The sequence below is a fragment of the Pan paniscus genome, chromosome 4, assembly GCF_029289425.2.
Source record: "Pan paniscus chromosome 4, NHGRI_mPanPan1-v2.0_pri, whole genome shotgun sequence".
NCBI lineage: Eukaryota > Metazoa > Chordata > Mammalia > Primates > Hominidae > Pan > Pan paniscus.
The window spans coordinates 156,506,246-156,527,936 of NC_073253.2; the positions used below are offsets into that span (position 1 = coordinate 156,506,246).

The 21,691-nt window shown below is 34.6% G+C and overlaps 1 protein-coding gene across 4 annotated transcripts in view; it reads right to left on the reverse strand.

Moving 5' to 3' along the window:
* Window positions 1–21,691, reverse strand: part of GABRB2 (gamma-aminobutyric acid type A receptor subunit beta2) — a 259,255-nt gene that overhangs the window by 32,080 nt on the left and 205,484 nt on the right. For 3 of the 4 annotated variants that reach the window (XM_014345144.6, XM_014345143.6, XM_034960916.4), the window contains exons 7-10: window positions 15,496–15,633; window positions 13,615–13,767; window positions 10,061–10,305; window positions 5,536–5,649 (exon numbers count right to left, since the gene is read on the reverse strand). In XM_014345144.6, the coding sequence (XP_014200630.1) occupies window positions 5,536–5,649; window positions 10,061–10,305; window positions 13,615–13,767; window positions 15,496–15,633 (650 nt within the window). The remainder of the gene's footprint in view (window positions 1–5,535; window positions 5,650–10,060; window positions 10,306–13,614; window positions 13,768–15,495; window positions 15,634–21,691) is intronic. The other variant, XM_003808018.6, reaches the window with a different exon arrangement.

Genomic DNA, 21,691 nt, shown 5'->3' on the forward strand with positions numbered 1-21,691 from the left:
GCTCTAAATTAGCTTTCCAGTCATCTTTATCTCTATTTCTGACATCAAGATTTAGCTACATCATCTGTATCTTTCTTCATTTCCTTCAGGTTATGAAGGGTTTTTGTAAGATTTATCAGTTTTTACATCTTCTACTATAATGGTCCTCAGGCTGTCATGCTGTAGTGTATACCACAAAAACCCGGGGCATAGAAAAATGTAGATTAGTACTAAGCTTTCCCCACTAAAGGTTTTGATCTATATTTTCTCAGGTAGAATCTACTTTTAAGCAGATGTCCCAAGTGACTCTAGGTTGGCAATCTATGATAGATCCCTTGAGAAACACTGTCATAATGGTGATCACGTTATCTATGCTAATTTTATTATTAATCTTTAATTTCTGGATTCATAAACTCTAAAAATAAAAGAGTAAATACTAAGTTCTTGTTATCAATTAGCAAATGAACATCTCCTCTCTCCTCAAAAATACCACTGCATAATTTTAGTTTACATCATAAGATTATTCTGCTGTTTCGCTGTTCTTACACATATTTATTATCCAGCTTTTAAAAATATTTCAATTCCGTTTTATTTGGAAACCTTAACTCCTGGACATGTATAGCTTTAGTTCTACATGTTATCTTTAGTTCTAAATGCCAGCACACTGGTCTTTCCTGTTCCAAAGTTCCTAACTTTGACTACATTTTACCAGAGGCTAGATTGTTATATTACAATATTATTTCCCACAAATAAGGACTCACGGAAACTATTCCTTAATACCTTGCAAATTGAGGATAAAGTATCTTTCATTTGTCATGATGTATCAATAGTAATAACTTAGGTTATACTTTCTCCCTCTCAGAAACTTATAAGAACTTTTCCATTGTCTAACGATATTTAATATGCTGTGGAGTATACTGAAACCTAACTTTTTTTTCTCCCTTGTAGGTCATTCACTTTTTCTTAACTGGAAATTGAGTAATTTCAGAGGAATATACTAAGTAGTTAAATATGTTGTATAATTTTTAATCTTGGAACCCATTACATCCTTTTAAACTTGTTATACATACCTGTAAATAAATTAATTAATGTCATTATTAATTAATTTCAAACGGTGCTAATAGGTAAAGCAAAATTTTTCCAGGGAACAACCTGGTAATTAGCGGGATTAATTACTTTCATTACATATATGTACAAATACAGAATGTACATCATAGCAGTTAAATATGTAGCTTCTGTAGTCATATTTTCTGTTCAACCACTGCTTAGTTATCTAACATTAAGAAAGTTAATCATGTTCTCCAGGTCTCAGCTCACTACTCAAAAGAATATAATAATAACAATATGGGGTAATAATAAAGACTGACATAATATATGTAAATTGTCTAAGCATATAGTAGGTATTCAAGAAAGGTTTATTATGTTATTATTATGATTATTTTGAGATAGAGTCTCCCTCTTTCACCCAGGCTGGAGAGCAATGGTGCAATCTTGGCGTGCTGCAACCTCCACCTTCGAGGCTCAAACAATTCTCCTGCCTCTGCCTCCCTTGTAGCTGGGACTACAGGCATGTGCCACCATACCCAGATAATTTTTGTACTTTTTCTAGAGACAGGATTTTACCATGTTGCCCAGGCTGGTCTTGAACTCCTGGGATCAAGTGATCTGCCTGCCTCAGTCTCCCAAAGTGCTGGGATCACAAGTGTGAATCACTGTGCCCGGAGAAGAAGTGTTTATTATTATCAGCATTTTTATAATTAGATTCTGACATTAGACTTAAATATTTTTTTCTATTCCATTTTTTTCCATTCTTTACTAACATTAAGGTTCTGCATGGTTAATCCACAGTACCTGTTCTGTATATTTATTATGCTTCCTCTAAAAGATTTTTATCCATACAACTTTTTCCTCTGCATTTGGCATGATTTACTACAGCCTGAACTTTGTGCTACTGCCTTGATTTTTTTGGCCAAATTGATTATCTTTCTTACTGTTTTAGATTGATTTGTTAGTTTCATAAGGATTGCTTTGCCTTCATTTTCCCTCTTTTAATCGCTTCTTGTTTATTAGTTTATTTTTGATTTTTGGTTTCACATATTCTTTCAATTTTGGTGAGAAAATATTTTGTTACAGGAAGTTTTAATTTATCTTGAAATATACTTTTTAAATATACTTTTAGAATACTTTTTAATACATTTTTAGTATCTTGAAATATACTTTTTTGTTTTTTGAGACGGAGTCTTACTCTGTCATCCAGGCTGGAGTGCAGTGGTGCGATCTCGTCTCACTGCAACCTCCACCCCATGAGTTCAAGCATTCTCCTGCCTCAGACTCCCTAGTAGCTGGGATTACAGGCGCCCGCCACCACACCCAGCTAATTTTTTGTATCTTTAGCAGAGGCATGGTTTCACCATGTTGGCCAGACTGATCTAGAACTCCTGACCTCAAGTGATCCGCCCATCTCAGCCTCCCAAAGTGCTGGGATTACAGGCATGAGCCACCAGCCCAGCCAAAATATACTTTTTTTAAAATATAAGGGTCATTATCTGTCTTTGCATGTTGAGGTCTTCTCCTTGCCTTCCCCATGTGGTGGTTTTCTCGCATAGCTGTCATGCTGTTTCTTTGTTTAGATGCTTCATCTTGATGGAGACATTGCTTCTGGGTTTTCCCTTATGTTCACTTATAATTTAGGTAGATTTCTTCTGATTCTGCTTGCGCTAATTATGGGATCTGCTTATGCATCTCTGCATCTTTGCAGGGCCTCAGTTTGAGCTGGGTGTTGATAGTTTCTATTTTATTTTTCTATTGACATTTTATTATTGATGGCTTTTGGAAAGAGAGGATAGAGACTAGACACGGGATTTTGGAGTCTTCTCTCTCTCCTCTTCTCCAGCACTTATCACAATTGGACCAAGTTAAACATGTTTTCTGTTTCTTCCTCATTTGTGGGAGTGCAAGGTAATTGTGTGCGTATACACTGTGTGTATGTGTTTATATGTATGTGTGTGTACTACCACACTCTCAGATGGCTATTAGGTATGTAAACTATCATAGAACCTTTCTAGTGAACAACCTGACTACATATATCACCACTTTAGAGTCATATAACTTTGAACCTAGCAAATCCATTTTAAGAAATTTATCAGGAACAATGGTGTGTAAACCTGTCTGCAATGTGATGTTTATTTTATACTTGTTTATAATGGAAAATCACTTAGAAACAATGCAAACATCAAACAATAGGTGCTCATTGAATATATGTTAAATGAATTATGGCATGCACATTCAATTACATATCTTATAGCTATTAGAAATGGTGTATACTTATACTAAAAGATATGAAAAGTTAACTGGGAAATAACTGTATACAGAAGAGTAGAATATGATTTTTATATAAAATATGTCATTAAATGTGAATAAAAGGCAATGTTGATAATGATTATATCTGTGTGGGAGTGTGCAGGTGATTTTCACTATACTTTGTGTAATTTTAAGAATGACCATGAATTTGTTTTGTAATCAGAATAATAGTTATAGAACTAAATAAAATCTGAGAAAGATACACAATCCCTGCCACCATCTCCAGAATAATTACAACTATTATTTGAATGTCCTTTGCTTGGTACTACATAAGGCCGTTGGTATAATTATCTCACTTATTCTTCTCAGCAGTTCTATAAGACAGAAATTAGTAGTTTTAGTTTTCAGTTGAGGAATTAAAGCTTGGAAAGGTTAAACATGTCTAATGTCACACAGCTTATAAATGACAATGCTTGAATATGAACCCAGTTCATATAGCTATAAAATCCACTAATCTTCCCAGTACCTTTTGCAATTGTGACATATATCTTGATGCTCTTATAGGTTATAAGTTTACTAGAAAGCTTGTTATTTGAACTTTCAAATACTAGACCTTATTTCATAGTGCGAACTTAAAAGAGGACTTAAAGGACAGCATAAAGACATACCCAACATAGAAAAGTATAAAAACAAAAGACGTTAGAATTCATATTTCAATGTAGAATTCATATTTTCATTGAACATTTTTGTTAATATGATATTTTATGAGATAGAGGAAGAGGTCTTAACAAATTAGTGTTCAAATCATGGGATAAGAGAGTATTAACGCTTTCAAGCCATCAACTGCACACTTTAATGCACCAATGAGCAAATTTTCAAAAATATCCTCATCATCTGAGGATATCCTGAATTTTCATGTGGTTTTACCCAGTCTTTACAATAATCATGTAGTGTGTTTGATTTTCGTTTTCAGAAATACAGCCTTCTTCAATCATTTTTATCATAAATCCAACTTTCATACATGTTTTCTTCTACATAATTAACAATTGACCCAGAATAATGCCCAATCAAATCAGTCTACTTTAATTTCAACAAGCGTAACTAAAGTTAAAAAATAAGGACAGCAGCAACAACATAAATGAGATAGTCTGAGAGCACAGACATAGTAGGTGATGGAATGTTTAGGGGATTGGAACAAAAAATAGTGATTAACAAAATTTCAAACATCTCTTCCATAATTTAATTATTACTATTTACTAGACTTTGTTACTATATAACACAAGTAATGAAGTCAAAAAGTGACAAAATACCAGCACAAAGGAGCAATTCAGTAGCTTATCCATTCTCTCCCCTACCCCAATGGCAACAACAATGATGTATTAAAGATTCTGGAGTCAAAGCCACAAAATTAAGGGATAGCCTGATACTTAGAAGATATAATAATGGAAGCACTTCTGGCATCAAGTCCTCATAGAAAAGATTCACAAATATCCAATATCATTTGCTAAACACTGGAGTTGAACAAGTAGTAGATGATAGGGTGGAATGGTGACAATTATCATTTTCCTCCTTCAATTTGGAGGGCAATATGAATGACAACTTGCCAATTAAGATCACCAACATATGAGGATTCAGAAACTAAACTATGAGTCAAAAATAGGCTTTCTTTAGAGTTCATTTAAGTCAAGAGTTTTGGTAAACAACAATGTCAATTATTGGCTTTTATCTATCATAATAATGATGAGCCTGCCAATACAATACCTATTTGTGAAATAAATAACAAGAAATCAACAAGGACTTGATGCAAGCATAACATTCTTAGACACAAGTTAGTAATGTAGACAAATTTCTGAATTCTCAGCCAACCAACAAAAGAAATGTTTAATTCACCTATTCAATCCAAAGAGTCTGAAAAAAGCAAACACAACACTAAAACTAAGAAATAATGACACTCTTGTCCTCTCAGTACAAATGAAAAGGATTCTCAAAATACAATCCATTTAATTTCTTTCCCTAACACAACAACAATTCCTGAGTGAAACACTGAAGCTTAGGTTCACCAAAGCTATACTGAAAAAGCAAACCTAGGAAAGTCCCACTAAGGTCTCCTGAAAAAGTTTTAACTTATCCCCAAGACTCTGTGGATACATGTTCATAGGTTATCTGCAAAGACCCCACACATTTTTCAAGGGAACAGCTAAACAAATTGGCCCCAACAGAAATACAAATAAATGGATTAAAAACTGGCTATCTAACCGTATACAGAGAGAAATCGTAATTGGTAGTCCGTCTAGTTGGGGAGAGGTTTCCAGTAGGGTCCCACAAGGATCGATATTGGGTCCCATTTTGTTTAATATCTTTATAAAAAATCTGGAAGACAAAGTAGAGAATGTGCTAATTAAGTCAATTGATGCTACTAGATTAGGCCTGATGGTTAAAGTAAATTGGATATAGATAAATGCTACTGGCCTTTAGAAATCCTTTAGATAAAGGCTAACAGAGAATGGGAATTTGAGTAAGTTTTTAAAAAATGTTTTGTTTTAAAAACATCAAATTCCAAGCAGTAGAAATAAATTGATTGAAAATATCTTAGTGGCTTTACATTAGAAAAGATTACACACAATGGATAAAGACAACACAAAGAGTCACAGCACCCATGAATGCAGAATAAAGAACACCCTTAAATGGAGATCTCTGTGGTGCAGCTTTAGTTAGAAAACTGTTGGCTGCAGGTGCATTTGATATGTGCAAATACCACGGTGGTAAAAAGGCAAGAATAACTTGATTCTCAAATACGCATGTTCTTAGTATTTGGCAGAAAAATAAACAAGGAAACAATATAAAGCTTAAAAGAGAAGTAAGGGGAGTTGAAACTTGAAGCTATGGGCAAGAACAGTGGGTGAAATCAATCAAAAGCAAATTCCATTAGGACACACACACACACACACACACACACACACACACACACACACAAACTAGAAGAATGCAAGGGAAAATAGGAAAGACTCTCCTAGCATTAGAATAAAGATCATGTTTAAACTACTCCAAAGGACACTTGGGAAAAAATATTCAGTAGACCTCATATTGGTTTAAAGTTTATTTTTAAAATCTTAGTACTTTACTACTTAACTTGGCACATGAAGACAACGGTGAAAGTGACACTTGCTTATAAACTTTCATGTGCAGGTAGCTGGGATTTTTCAGGTGAAATCAACTGAGTTGGAATACATAAACTAACATGGAATTAGCTTTTCAGTTTTTGTTTGTTTTTTATTTTTATTTTTTATTTTATTTTATTTTTTTTTTTGCCAGCACACTTTTATGTACACTGGAGAAGGACAGAAAAATCCATATCAGAACTTTTAAAAGCTTGCTATGTGACCTTGGCTATTTCACCTTCTTTAGGCACATAGGCTTTTACATCAGTGAAATGACAGGACGGGAATTATTTTAAGAGCTGCAAATTCACTTATTAAAACAAACATTTAAGAGAAGCTAATACCAAAAAGAGGCTGAAAAAAATGCGGTAGCATCTGCTGAATCAACACTGGGCTCCCACCTGTGCAGGCTTCCCGTTTTCAACCCTCCCTGACCTCAGGACAGAGCACAGTTCAAAAATCACTTTAGATAATCTGACACACTCCTTCCATCTTTAGGAAATCACCAAAGGAAGGTGAAAAATTTAATCCCACTCCTGATTTTCCCAGAGCAGCCAACAATGCTTAGCTGATTATAAGTGCTTGATCTTGGAAAAAAAATAACTATAGAATTACAGTTGAAAAGAAGAGACATTCTTGATATGAAATGGGGTGGTATTATTCATGATGCTGACACAAAGGACAGCACCTCATAATCAGGAGCAATGTGGACCTCCTCTAACCTTTCATGCTGGGTAAACAAAGAAATAGTGGGAGTCTGGAAAGCTTGATGGTCAGCGTTTTGTTTTAATCTAATCAAAATGGGTTGTAGGTTTTCTGCTCTAAGAAATAATTAATAGAGTTTGATGCAGTTGGTTTGCTATAGATTTTACAGCTAATACCCTTCGAAAAATGATTTTCTTGATTTGACTTTAAAACTTCTAACATAAAACATTCCTGTCTATACAATATACTGCTTTAGGGATGCTACTGCATTCCACATGGTAGAGCATGTAGAACACACACGCTAGCATCACCAATAAGTATGGGGACTGCAAATTTTATTTTAAAAAGTAATATTGCCTACCACTTATTATATTTTAATATTTTATTAATATTTATCACTTCCTGAGTGCTTACCATGTATTGAGGACTATATTACCCTCTTTGCACATTATCACAATTATGTTCATGAGTAACTTTATAAGAGAGGAATTAACCCTGTTTCACAGATGAGAAAACTAAAGGGCCAGAGAGGCTAAATTTTTTGTCTACTGTCACCCAGTTGTTAAATGGGAAGGTAAATATTGAACTTGAAAGACTCTAAAATATTTGTTCAGAACCATTGTTCTAAACCATGACTCATGATGTCTTGATTCTTACACATGCTGCTCAAAGAAAATGGAGAAACAACTTTGCTAAAGAATATTTAGACGACAAAGATATTATTTTTTCAGTACCTCAGTTTCTCATGTTTGAAAACAAGAAGTTACGGGGAAGCTATCCTGCACACTGCCAAATGTGTAGCAGCAACCTGGGCCTCTACACACTAGATACCAGTAGTAAACCTCATCCTATAGTTTTTACAATGAAAGATGTCTCCAGACAATGCCTAATGTCCTCTGGGAGAAGAAAATGACCCTGTTTTGAGAATCACTGAAAAATACTAAATAATCTCTGGTATCTTTTTTGTTCTCTCATATTCCATCACTTGAATGGTAGGGTCTACCTTCAACCAAGAGGATAGGCTTTTCACCACTATGGGGTAACTGCCTAGTGAACTTTTCTCTATTTCCGTTTTAGAACTATCTGAAGCTCTGCAGGTTCAGTTTGTATAAAACCTCCTACCTCTAGGTCTTAACTTTACCATTTAAATGCAAATTGGTATAAAAAATAGGGTAGATGAAAGTGAAGAGATCAGATGTTATCTTATTAAGTCAGCCTTTAATTATGCAATTGATTTAGACTCATTTTGAAGTCCTACGAGATAGCATTATTTGTTTATTTATTTATTTATTTATTCTCTTCTCTAAGACTACTATGTCATGAAAATCAGAAAATAGGTTTAGAAAATACTCTTTCATTTGACAGCCTGAGAGAACCATAATGGTAAATTGGAATCTATTGGCAGATTCCAATAAGTAAAACCTTGGGTGTGGGAAAGAATTTGACAATTTCCTAGACCCTTACAGTTTTTTGGTTTCCAAGAGCCATACTTAAAATTTGCATTGTTGCAAATATCATCTTCTAAGCAAGAAGTGCCTTGGATTAGAGAAGAGTCTAAAACCAAATATTAGACCTATGGATATGTGAAAAACATTACTGAGTTAGAAGCTTCCATATGGTTTGCTCCAAATACAACTCAATGGCAGAGATTATTTATGCTTTTCTATCCTTGGAATTAATTTGAAGTTAGAAATATCAAAACATCAAGGAAATAATCAGCTTTTGTTATAATTAATAATTCCAAATAGTTTAAGAGGATTGATTAATGTTTTCCTAGTCCCATCATGATGAACTATTTATTGGTCCAATATTAGACACTACTTCATAAACAGTATTTAGGGCAGATATGAAAATAAGACTTTTCTTTGGCTATTGCTAAAGGTCTAAATGTGGCCTCTGGGAAGATACATATACAAGTATTCTGTTAGTGCAGCAAGTGCTATAACAGGAAGCCAGGTGAAGTTTAATATTGAGAGTAAAGAGAGCTGGCTCTACTGGGACTACCATCAAAAACCTTAAAGTGGTGATTCTCAAATTTGGATGCAGATTAGAACAACTTGGGGAACTTTTTAAAATTGTGTTGCCCATGCTTTCTCCAAGAAAATCAAATCAGATTTTCTGGGGAAGGGACCAAGGCTTCAGTATTTTTTTTTAATCTGTTCAGGTCATTCCATTGGCACCCATGATTGAAAACTACTGACTTAACAAATAAACAGGGTTTATAGTTTTGTGGGAATCTTTGACCATGTCTGACTTAAGCAAGATGGTGGCCTCATATAGTCAAATGCTGCAATGATAAGTGGTATATGTGCAAGGCATTGTCATTTAAAGGAGAAAATTATTTGTCTTTTCCCCCCTACTCTTCTTATGTTCTTCTGATTGCTTCAAAGAAAAAGTCTCAGTTTGTTGCTTAGTGGGTCTGTAACACATCTGTATACTTGCTTATCTTTCCTTTAAGTCAAAGAGAATGCAGATTTCAGGGCCAGAGACTTCATCTAGTATAAATTAGAACTTGATATAGTTTTTTAAATTTGTTACTTATATATTTGTAAAGCTATTGTCCAGCAAGTAATACTGACTGAAGCAACATTAAATTTCCTTTTTAAATAAATTAGGTGAATAAATTTAAAGAATGCATAAATAATTATAGGTACTATACTCATATGTGAGAAAGCATCATAAAGGTCTTCTCATGTTTGGTCACTCCTCTTGTTAATGGAAAGGGCATCCAAATCTTGTGTCATGAGTTTGGTCCCTAATTGTGCTTCCATCATTAATTGTTTGTGTGCTTTGGGGAAAATTACCCATTCTCTTCCCTGGGCTTGGTTTCCTCATTTGCTCAACAAGGTCATCAACCTGTATTGCTAGCATTCTTCCATGAGTTTAAGAAGCAAGGAGGGCTTGCCCTCTGAATTTACCTTGTTGACATCCAGGCGCATCTTCTCATTGTTGGCACTGGCAGCCTTCTCAGCTGCTTTCTTTTGGCGTTGGGGCCCCCTCCCAAAGAAGATGTAGTTGACTAGGGCATATTCCAGAAGGGCCATGAAAACGAAGACAAAGCACCCCATCAGGTACATGTCAATGGCCTTCACATAGGGGATTTTAGGGAGAGTTTCCCGGAGGTGGGTGTTGATTGTGGTCATTGTGAGGACAGTTGTGATTCCTGAAAAAAAATGGGAGAGTTAGAGTAATAATGTTCCTATCTCTTTTCTTCTTTCTTAATAGCTGGAAAGGTGATCTATATTCATTTTCTCATTCATATATGCCACAATCTATTTATTGGGCCCTTACTATTGCATGCCAGCCCTAGGATAGGGAATGGATATAGGTATAAATTAGCTTACAGTGATCACTGAACGTTTGATCCCTTCTTTTAATTAAATTTTTGTATTTATAGTTATATATCTAGTGCGGGGTTAAAACGTGAATTAAATGCTATGATAGGCACATGTGTAAGGTAAGAGTTCAGAATATGGAGAGGACTCTAGGTCAACTTTCTGATGTGCCAGGGATGAGGTTAGGAAATAGAGACTTTTGAGCTGATTTCTGAAAAATGAGTGAAAGTCACCCAGGCAACCCAGAACTGGGGGTCAAAATTCATTTTTGACTTATGGGGACTGCTGGTGGAGAGAGCTTTTATATCAAGGTTGGATTTGGGGGAGAGTACACAGTCCATTACCATGATCTCGGAAAAATCATTGTGGGTACATTGCAAGACAGGATGGGAAGAATCGTGAGAAGACTGGAGGTTAAGGGCCATGCAGAGAGCCTAATGGGAGAGTTTGAACTTAAAATTAAAGGCAATGTGGAGCAGGGGCCAGCTTCAAGCAAGGGGGCAATTTGCATTTAGAACAATCACTGTGGTGACAGTGTGGATGATGGGGAGAAGCAGGCATGGCAGGAGTAAAGAATGCCAGTTAAGAGGTTTTCAGAGTAATCCAACTGAATGATGGAAGTGAAGTCAATTAAAATAACAGCAAGGGTACTGAAATTAAAGAATACATTATACAGGCAATATCAATAAATGATTATAAACATCTGGGAATTCGGAGTGGAGGGTAACAGAGAAGCAGGAATCATAGCCCTCATGTATATGGATCGGACAGTTAGGCATATAATGCCTAGATAAATAACACAGATGCATTCTAGGACTGCTTATGGAAAATGTGACACTGGGTCAGGCTGTAATTGTTTGTCCTGTTGAGTTGGTATCTCTGACAGTGGGAAGTAGTTTCCCTCTAAGCTGTAATCGGAAGGTAAATGCACTGAAAGTCCAAGGTCCTGAGTATGATAAAGTCCAGCTTTGTAGCAAAATAGTGATGTGAAAATAGACAAAGCTCAGAGGTCAAGATCACACAGATGGAAAGTTGTAGAGTTGCCATTGGAATGAGAATCTTTCTGACTCAGGAATCCAGGCCCTTAAACACTATCCAATAACGCATCCTGAAGGTTAAATTTCATTCCTATGATTTTGGGGGGACACAGTTTTCTGATTTAATTTTATCTCACTAGTAATAATGTCATAGTTTCTATTTTGTTTTTATACTCCACCAAGAAACAGCTACAGAAGAAAAAAATAAATCTGAGCATTTGATTCTGAGCACGCCCATAAAACCTTGGTCTTGCTTTAGATACAGGTATCTTACATTTCTCATGTCCTCTTTATAGCCGTCATTTTGAGACATTTTCCAGTTACAATTTTCTCTTCATCATTTCAACTACGGATGATCCTGTATCATACGTATATAATAAAACTGACATTGCTGATTTTACTACTTATCTAAATCTCATTTTAAAGTATTTCTGAACCTAGTAATAAATTGCTCACATAAAGACATTTTAAAAATGTCTTCTAAAAAGTTAATGAATTATTTATTGTTCCTGTAATAGATACAAAAAAGACATGTTTAAACTTTGGAAAAATGGGATATTTGCAAATTTTATTCCTTCTTTCATTCAGCAAATGTTTACTGAGCACCATTCCCCATGCAAGACACTTCAGATATAAAACTAGATATGGACCTTTCCTCCATGGATCTTTCATTGCTGAAGGGGAAAAGGACATCACACCACTAAGAAAACAAAAGTTATAACTGTGGTTAGTCTACACACAGGGGAGGTCTATGGTACTGCAAGTGTATATATCACAGGTGCTTGACTCAGCCTGAGAGGTCATTCCTTCTCCTTCCTCCCATCCTTGAGCCACATAATTTAATCTTAACCCAGTAGCCGAAGCGATCCCTTTAAAACAGAAATCAAATCATGCCACTTTAATGCTCAGTCAATGGCTATTTCATTCAAAATAAAAGCAAAGCCTTTGTCGTGGCCTACCATCCCTTTGTAATAGCCCTTTTGTGATCTTTTAGGCCTCTTTCCCTAACATTATCTTTGCTACTTCCCCTGAACTCACTTGGCCTCATTAGCCTCCTGCTGACACTGTTGGTTTGTTCCTACCCAGGGCCTTTGCAGTCATCTGGAATATTATCACCCAGGTATCCACATTGCTCTTAATCTTCAAGTCTTAGTTCCAATGACAACTTCTGAGTGAAGTCGGCCCTAATTATTCTAAACTGAACTTCTAGCAAACCCATGCCCCCTTGCTTTATATCCCTCTATAGATTTACCACATTGTATAATTTATGTGGTTATTAAATTTATTGTATATCTTTTACTGCTAGATATAACTTTCAGAAGACTGCTCTATCTCCAGTGCTTAGTACAATTAGCATATATTAGGTATTTAACAATTATTTGTTGAATAATAAATGAGTGGCTCTTCTAAGAAAGTAATGATTGAATTGAGATCTAATGGTAAAAGTGAACAATTCAACATTTTAAAGGGAATAGTCAGAATCCACAATAATCAAGATCGTGTAAAAGGCCATAAATTTACTTTATCTGAAGTTAATAACAAAAATGTTCATGAAATGTAATTTATTCTCCTTTTGTGTTTGTTAGAAAAAAACAGCATAAGATGAGAGATGCCACAGATTACTTCTCAATATTCTTACTTTGTTGTCTCCTGCCTTAGTCATGCTACTCTGAAATGTTAACAAGACTTTAGAATTCTTTCTGCTTATCCATTTGCTACACACAACATCTTCTTGTCTTTCATGCAGAAAAAAACGTAGAAGGGAGGTCTTCTTAGGTAAAGAAGCACAGATACAAATTGAACAATTATGCAAGCAATACTATATGAAATATGTTTCAATAAAAATATCAAACTGATGGGACTAATCTCATTATCAACAGATATACGGTTAACTAATACTGACATGAAAGAGCTTTACTTCGTGTTTAATTGATTTAATACTGAATCAGATCACCCAAAGTCTCATAGCGAAACTCTTGCAGTGTGAGAGGTTCAGTTGCGTCATGCACCACAAATTTCAGGATAAGGAAAACGCGTGCATGCGAACACAGAAATGTACACACAGAGTCAAAATCCACAAGCAGTAATAAAATGTCCTACCTAATGCCACCCTTGCAGCTGAAGCATCGTAATTAATCCAGAAGGAGACCCAGGAGAGGATGGTAATCAGGATGGAAGGCATGTATGTTTGCAGGATAAAGTAGCCAATGTTTCTCTTAAGCTTAAAGCTGAGGGATAACCTGGGATAGGAACCTAGAAAGGCAATTTTAGAACATCATCATTATCAATCAATATTTATAGGATACTTTTCTTTAAAGGTGCATAAACAGTACATCTTCTCTCAGTTCAATTTTAGCTCTTAGTGAAGGACACTTTCTTCTTCAAAAGTAGTCTGAGAACCCTGAGTTTCTAATTACCAGGAGTTACTCAGTGTGGAATGCATCCTGTACTCACCAGTAATTAAAAGAATTCCAGCTCTTCCCTACTCAGCCTCATAAAGTGAATCAAACATACCCCTCCTCTGTAATTGTTAGGACAATTTGGGACAGTTCTTTTTTTCATTCTTTCAATTGTTCCTTAGTAAGTTCATCCTGTAAGTTTAATCTTATGTGAGAGTGAGGCTGCATGTTCTGGTCATAGTAAAAGAAAACTCTTCTCAAGACACAGATTGCAGTTTAAGTCTGTGATCAGTGGTGATGTTTCAGGGAACGCAGGTTTTTGTAGGTTTTCATGTATATGCATTCTTTTTTTAAATAGTTTCATTGCTTCCATTGGAGTTCTAAAAGTATACCTTACCAACCAAAAGGTGGACACCCATTGCTTTTGAGCAATATTTGTGGGAGATACAACTAAAGAATCAGCTTCCTAAATTTGGGTTCCTTGATTGGATGACCTGGGCAATTACCCTTTAATAAAACAAGACAAATAACAGAGCACAGTCTTAGACTATAGGAAGTTCACATGATAAGTAGCTTGGAGAGGATATTCTCATTGTTTGGAAGAAAGCCTTGTTTAGTTTTTGGAGGGCTAGGCTAAGTGTCTGAATACGATAGTAAGAATATTCTAAGTAGGAACTTCTTTCCATAGATTTTTAGGAATTCAGCAGACCTCAAACTTAGGAAAAGTTTCTGTTTGTCGTTGTTGTTTTAAAGTTAAAGGCATTGTATTTTTATCAAGTCACACAGCTTTTGCCTGAAGTGGTTTGTAGGCACAAAAAGTATGTGACTTCTTAGCAAAAGGGCCATTACAGTATTAGTTATTTCTGTGCCTGTGGGGTTTATTTCAATAAGAAAAATATAAAGAAGGATATCCCTGTGGGTTGAATATTTTTTGCCTAAATGAGTGTCTAGCAAATGATTGCTTTCCTCAGCTTTATTGCTACAAAAATGCAAGAATTTTGCTGATGAAATCAAGTATGACCATATAAAATCTCCATGCTGGAAGGGTGAAGATGGCAAAGGCCTCAGGATAATCTTAATACCTGAAACAGCTTTTAGCTCACACAGGAGGTGAAACTGTGTAAAGGAATTCTTATCCTTTGAAGAAAATGTGAATTCCTCCCGTTGTCTTTGGAGAATTTCACGTGATCAGACTTGAATGAACTGCAACTTGGGTCTCCCAATCATAATCATAATCAAGGGGTTATGGTCAATTCTGTGAGATGTATAATGTTATAATGTTGGGGAACAGCTCTGAGCCAGGTCTTTATTTCTCTTCCTGTATTCTTTCTAAAAATTAGTTGCTTCTCTGGCAAATAGGATACACAGAGATGATCCTCTCAGCTCTGCTGGGGTGGCCTCTGGAAAATAATAGTATGGGTCCCGAGTAGAACAATAGACTTCATGGGAAACTGAGGGTTTTCAGTGGATTTGTCTTGTAAAGTCATGGTGCTTCCCTGGGACAGAACTCTAATGTAAGTGAACATGTTTAACAAAATACGGTGAAGATTATTTTCCCTTAACACTTTTCCATGATACAAACCTGTGGAAAAAACAACCTTCTTGGTGATAAGTTTGTAATCTACAATAGAGAACTGTGGAAGTTCAATTTTCGTTACTCCTGTTACTGCATTATCATCGCCACGCCAGTAAAACTCAATGTCATCAGTTGTGTATCCATCTGTGAAAGGAAACATACACACGCACACACACAAATACAGAAAACAAAAAAAAAGACAAAACAGAAAAAAATACCTGTTTAGAAGATGACCTATATAAATAATATAAAGATATAGCTAAAGGCTGCTATGTGTTTGATATCATACTAAACATTTCAAGTCTACTACTGTATTTAATCCTCATGACGATCTCATTAGGGTAGTATAATTAGGCCCACATTAGACTTACAAAAGCTTAGAGAAATTAACAGTATAGATTCTCTTGCAACTAGGAATAGTATAGTTGGGACTTCATAATAAAATAGGAATAGGTGTAGTTGGGACTTAAACCCAGGTTTACCTGATTAGGAATCCCATTCTATCAAACATTATCACATTATCATATAACATTATCACATAACACTAGTTTTTACTTTATGAGAAGATAAAATAAGAGAACAATAATTTAAAGTATTAGTATAATGCTGATTATCAAATTCTCCCCAATATAAAATATATGAATTACAATACATTTGAATTTCAAGTCAGAAGAGAAGTGATTACAAAGAAGAATCATCTGTTCAATATTCATGTAGTTGATTTTCAAATTTGACTTTGTAGCATATTTAGTTTCAAAGAAAATCTTCCACAGAAAAACTCAAAACAACATTAACTCCAATCGCTTTGAGGAGTAGATATAAATGTATAGTGTACATTGGACATGCACAGTGCATTTTGGAGGCATGCTTCCATTCATTCCACAACTATTTATTAAACACCTACTATGCATATCAGGGCACAGTTGCTGGGGATGAGAGTCTATATGACAAAGACATATTCTCTGTTATTCATGATACTCTCAATACACAGGGTGGAGTATAATCTTAAGAAGTGAGCACACATATAATCCTAGCTAGTAAGCAAACATATAACAGCAATGAATAAGCACATATTAGATTGTAAACAGTGCTGTACAGGGAAGTATGCCATAAAATCCAGTGAATATTAATAATATCTTACAAATTCACTCACCCTCCAAAAAAAACCCAAATAAAAAGCATATGTCACATTCCATGTGAAGAGATATCACATTTATCTTTTCAAAGAACTTTTGCATCTGGATAGTTGATTTTCACAAGTCTGGGAGACAGGCAAGATGGACATTGTTCTGCCATTTCCAAAAACAACCCAATAAATGTAAAAGACTGCTTAAATTCTTTGCCTTTTGACATGTGACTAGTCAGTGTGACAGAGATGACAAGAATACCAATCCTTGAATCTTAGCCCCAGATGATTTTCAACAAACCACTTCTCTTTTCTCCAAAGAGAGGGAGTTCAATCTTTAAAATAAGGTAGAAACAAATGTTTTTTTTTTCTTCAAAGAACTAAGATACCTTCAATTGGAGAATCTACATCAAACAGCACAGCTCAGGCTGTATGGTTTAGCTTTTCTAGAAATCTACAGTTCCCTTTATTCATAAGAGTAGCCATCTTTATCTGATGCAGAACTACAGTTTTTTGGAAGAGTTACAGAGCATTTGAACTTCTAATACCACAACCGAAGGCTTCCGGATATAGTTAATGATTTTTAAAAGGCTTCTTTACTTGCAAACACCACAAACTATATTGAAATCAAAATTGTAGAGTTTTAACTGATTATACATCAGCAATATTTTATTAGTATGATCTAACGTAGAGCCATCTGCTTTGCTATAAATTCTTTTTTTATAACTTTCATTTAAAAGTAAATTTCAGGGCCAGGCACAGTGGCTCATGCCTGTAATCCCAGCACTTTGGGAGGCCAATGCAGGAGGATCACTTGAGGCCAGGAGTTCAAACCATCCTGGGCAACATAGTAAGACCTTGTCTCTATGAAAAAATAATAAAAAATTAGCCAGGCATGGTGGTACATGCCTATAGTCCTCTCTACTTGGGAGACTGAGGTGGGAGGATTAAGTTCAGGAATTTGAGGTTGCGGTGAGCTATGATGGCACCACTGCACTCCAGCCTGGGTGACAGAGCTAGACTCTGCCTCTAAAAAATATATAAATAAATACATAAAAGTAAATTTCAGACTCATGATTTCAACGTACATTCTAGGTATTAAGTGAATTGAACAGTAGGCAAATTCTCAGAAAAGAGCCCCTCGCTTCTGTATAAAATTTTCTACCCAATCCTGAGACATGAGATGCCTATCCCATAGGATAACTGTACTTTTCCTATGATTTCAACTTTCCTAATATGGTGACAAAATACTCAGTCTGAGGCTCCATGTCAAATGTAATCCAATTTCTTATCAGTTCTTTATCCATATCTCTCAGTTATGAAATAGTTCAGAGACAATGACAATCCTACCTTTGATAAACCAGTTCAAAATAACAAAATGACTACAGCTCCTAGAATTGAACTAAGTACTCAGAAATGCACTGTAAAATTTTGTATTACATAAACATGAAAAAGGTTATTTATGAAAAAAGATGGTAATCATTTCCCATGAAGTTATTCTAACCAAGATTCTCCTTGGTTTTCCAAGATAGTAACTGGCAGCATGTTATAAAGTAGCAACTGCCATTTATTACGTTAGTTGGTGGTATATACTAAGCACTTTGTTAACTAGACACCAACCCTTTCTACAGACAGCTAAAGCCTCTACTTCAAGGATACTGGGTTTAAGATGCCCAAGAAACCAGTAGAGATTCTTATTTAGCTAATCAGGAATTGGCTTGGGGATCTGATTTTCTTTTTGATAAGCATTCCAGATAATTCTATTGTAGGTGACACATAAAAACACTGAGAACCACTTGTCTAGCAAATGAAAAAGATAATGATAGCAATTAAAATAAATGCTGTTATTTATTGAGTGATGTTATTCATTTTACTAGGAAGTCTATTAAGCACTTCACTTCCATTATCTCATTTAATCTTCACATCAATCATTTTATAGGTGAACAGTATTTATACGCATTATTTGAAATAATGAGCCCTGATACTGCAAGTTAGTTAGTTTTGTCTTTATCTCATCATTGAGAAAACTAAGATTCAGAGAGATTAAGGACCTTGCTAAAAATCACACGTCTGGCAAATGATAGAGTAAGGACTTGATGCCATATCTATGTGACTGACCTCAAAGAAAGCATTTTTTTCCCACTGCATTCCCTGCCCCACCATTAGGACATAAAAAATACATGCTATGTTTAAGAAATGTCCATTTTTTTTTACAAACAAATGCAGCCATCTTCCAAAGAAGAGAAAAGAAAAATGAAACAGTATTTCTTATATAAGGAACTAGGTCTAAACTAATAGAGTATATGTGGTCCTCCAGGTTTCTTTCCTCCTAATCTTCCTCAGTATTTACCTTCTTTTATCCATTGCAATAAATATTATAACAGAAGCTTATCTGTAGGCAGAGGAATGCGAATGTCTATAGCATTTCAACCAGGTTATATAAGAGATGCTGATTAGTTTTCCAACAGCAGAAACATTACTAGGAACTGCAAACTTTTGGCAAAATGACAGTGTTTGCTAGGCAATGCCTCGTGTGAAGTAGGCACTCAGTAAACATTATTAAATTAATAAAACAATTATTTAATGCACATGTGACTTTGGGCTGGTGTTGGTTTATGTAAATGCTTTCTCCAGATGTTTATATATTGTAAATGATCATGCACTGCATTTTTATTTCTGCCTCTTGCTCTTACCATAGTGCTGGCACACAGTTGGCACTAAATAAACATTTTCTGAGTGAGTAAAGAAACACCCAATAAAGAGAACTCTTTAGAATAATTCAAGGTTCTTCACTATATATTTCTCCCTATGTATTAGTTCATCCTAAGTTACTGCACATCTCTTTGTCTTTTGTTTCTCAACCTGTAAATTGCAACACTAATATAATAATAATGGCCACTTCATAGAGCTGTCAGGCAGAAAAAAAATGTAAAATGCTTAGAACAGCATCAGCAGATAATAACAAATATTTCAGTTGATAGTTATTCAAATAAGAATTATTAAAAATGAATGTAAAACATATTTTATGTCCCATTTTGTGGTTATTAAGTGAATACATACAATTTGCACAATGGAAAACATAGCTGTTCAACCACATTTATAGAACTCTCCAACGTTTTGGAAATTGCTAATAAGAAGTTTCAAAGTTATTTTGATGTTTTGGGTTTTGGAATCTGACACAATAAACACCGCACTGTATTTACTTCTGGCTACTGCCTGTCTTAGAAAATCCAATCCTCTTGACTTTATTTTAGGCTAACCAAGAATAGAAGATTGCAAATGGAAAGCAAATGTTGCTGTTGCATCATTGGTTTCTGAAGACGAAAGAGCAACGAGCTCCATGACAGTTCCAGGGTGGTCAAGTTAAAAGCCAACTCAATATACTATGTAGGATGAGTTTAAAGCAGACCTTGTTTTCTTCTTTTCTTTGGATATTCTCTGGAGGAATATTTAGCAGTCTCTCAAAGTGATTAAAAACTAAAAGAAAACATATGCAAATATATATGACCTGACTTTTACAGCTTTCATAATAATCATGAGTAAAAAAAAAAATTAGATTTCTTTAAAAAGATATCAGAAGGAAATGCACTGAAGCACTTCATTAATGTATTGCAAATTAAACTCATCATTTATATTTTATTCATGGGATTCCAGAAACTGAGTCATTAAATAATTTTGTATTGTTATCATCAAAAACATAAGACACATAATAATTCAGAGGGCCTATAAATAAACTAAAATACAAATTCACTGGCATTCACCTGAAGAAATTAAAGCAATATGAAATGTTACAAGCCTCTGATCAGGAAAAACAAATATAAAAATCTATAAAATATATATCTATAAGATATGAATGGTAGATACGTTCTCATTGAAACATTGAGAAAAACATGTATTATATGGGATCTAAGAAATAGAAATACCATTTTAAAACATTTACACAATAACTAAATATGATCTCACAATTGTGACATTATCTGATTATATAACATGGCATTTTAAAAAGTTATTTTCTCTCTTTACTGTCAATCTATATATTTTGTTATCTACTAAGTCAATATTTCATTTTAGAATTGTTTTACTGTGCAAAAAATCTGAACCTGTGCCAAGATATTAAACAGCAGGAACCAATGAGAACATTTAGAAGAGGTGAATTAATGCCACTATTTATTTTTTCTTTTATATATATATATATATACTTTATTATTATTTTTTCTAGTGGGAAATTAAGGTGACTTATTGTTCTCTCATTACTTTTTTAAACTTTGTTTCTCATTTGGATTGGTAAATATTCTAGGATTGTATCCAATATAACAATTGTCACACAGCAGTTTCTTTAATCTGTTAATTTTGTCATCATAACCAATTGGCAATCAATGAGAACTATGGGTCAATGTTATTGCGATAGTTCACACTAGTCATGGTGGTTTCAGTCTTTTAAGAACCATCTCAAAATGTGCATAAATTTAATGTGTACATCACAGCATTTTATGTGTACATCACAGCACTTTTTGAATAAAATACCTCATCATAAAATAATTTAACACATACCCTCCATTTGTATCTAAAATGTTGTATAGTTACTATTATTAGTCTGTAAATAACTATTAGTAAAATTTGATTTCTGTTCTGAGAAACACTAATCTGTAATGTGCTTCATGGAAAAGGGTTACACAGTCAATATATTTGGGAGTAACTACGCATTTTGGCTCTCTATTATAGAGTCATAAAACATTTAAAACAGTAGTTTAGGAAAACCTGCAATAAATAATCTGCTTAATTTTACTTACTCCTGGAATATTCCAAATTAATTTAACCATATACATTTTTTAGCATATAAAAATACCCTCCCTGGTATAATCATTCCATAAAATACTGGATTACAATTATTCACACATTTTAGGGAAGCCATACACAGTGCTATTTATTTACGTCCCCTCAAAAGCCAGGTAAGCACTGGAGAAGACCCACAGTTCCTCAGAACCATATTCTGATTTTTAGTGGGTTAACCATTTTTCCCTCCAAAAATGTTTCCAGGAGAGAAAAAAGTTGCAATAACATAGAGATAGAATTATC